At 37.8% G+C, this 1,236-nt stretch overlaps 1 protein-coding gene across 1 annotated transcript; it reads right to left on the reverse strand.

Moving 5' to 3' along the window:
• Positions 1–10: 10 nt before the first annotated feature.
• LOC118749773 lies at positions 11–697 on the reverse strand. The gene is made up of 2 exons (XM_036484551.1): positions 557–697; positions 11–485 (listed from the first exon to the last, which is right to left on the reverse strand). Exon 2 carries the CDS (start codon positions 381–383, stop codon positions 36–38), a length of 348 nt encoding a protein of 115 aa, XP_036340444.1. The 5' UTR covers positions 384–485; positions 557–697; the 3' UTR covers positions 11–35.
• Positions 698–1,236: the final 539 nt, after the last annotated feature.

Below are 1,236 nucleotides of genomic sequence, written 5' to 3' on the forward strand. Positions count from 1 at the left end.
CGTCGTATGATTCATCTTGGTCTTGTTTGGCCATGTTAAATATGGCTATTAGAGCCATGTTTCTCAATTTCGTGCAGTAGCGAGCTCGCTGTTGATGTAGCGGCTTCTGGTATGGGCATGTTAGCGTAGCGTTTGAAGACTTCGTCTCCTACTGCTGTTAGTAGGATAGCTTTGTTTGCTTCCTCGTGTTGGTGTACTAGCCCTGTGGCAGAAAGATAGTTTTGCCACTGTTGTTTAAAGTATCTGAGGTTTTCACTTATGTCGCCATCTTTTATGTTTGGGGGTCCGGGAAGCGGAATTTGTGGAAGTACGCTTTGTGGCGGTGTGTTTTGCATTGGTGTCGTAGCTATTATTTCGTTTTTTAGGTCTTCCACTTCGCTCATGTTGAATTTGTCTTGTACGCAGGTTTTTCCGTACCTGACACCATGTAATGATACTTGTTGTATTAGCCTAGTTGCGTTATTTACTCAATCATAAATTCAATTCTATAAAAAGATATAAACGTATTTTTGATCTTATGTTTGATACCGCGTGGTCAGATAGATGATTCTCTAACCTGTTCAGCTGTCATTCTCCTCTCGTGTTGCTGCTTCTTCTGTTTCGTATTTCAGGGTTGCCAGATGATCCTGTATTATGACAATATCATTGCAAAAACGTGCTGCCAAGTGGCGCTGGAGTTAAGTTATTACTAAAAATAGGGAAGTGAGAAAATTTGCCGTGAAGGTCAGATTAAATCGACCTGTTGCACCATTGAGTATATCGAACTCTCCTGTGTTACGATTGGCCCAATGGATGTGATTTTCCATCGTTCAAGCTTTTAAGGTATTTCGTCTAAAATAAGTATATGAATAGTGCATTTCTGTAGAACAATGATTCGCACCCATACCTACCTAAGCAAACGTCAAGCTGTGAAGTTGTACTTTATTGTGCTCTGATTTTGGCTTTCTACTTACTAAGTTCATTGTGCTAATTCTGTGTTAAAGTAGTGATAAAAAGTGCTTATGATCATCAGAGTGTGAAATAATTGAAGCTAAGTGAAAGTTATTGGTTTTATATTAAAGTAAATTTAAATAAATTTCACTAGCATACATTCTAATTTTGCCGAGTCATTTGTTGCTATCATTGTTGTTGTATCCTTTGTAGTTAACTTTCATTTTCTTTTTGCACATTTGTTCTACTCTTTTTGTTTACTTCTTCTAGTAATTCTTGTCACAGCTGTTTGCGTTGCGTTTATTA

The sequence above is a fragment of the Rhagoletis pomonella genome, unplaced genomic scaffold, assembly GCF_013731165.1.
Source record: "Rhagoletis pomonella isolate Grant_MI unplaced genomic scaffold, Rhpom_1.0 Rhpom_scaffold_00046, whole genome shotgun sequence".
NCBI classification, from domain to species: Eukaryota; Metazoa; Arthropoda; class Insecta; order Diptera; family Tephritidae; genus Rhagoletis; species Rhagoletis pomonella.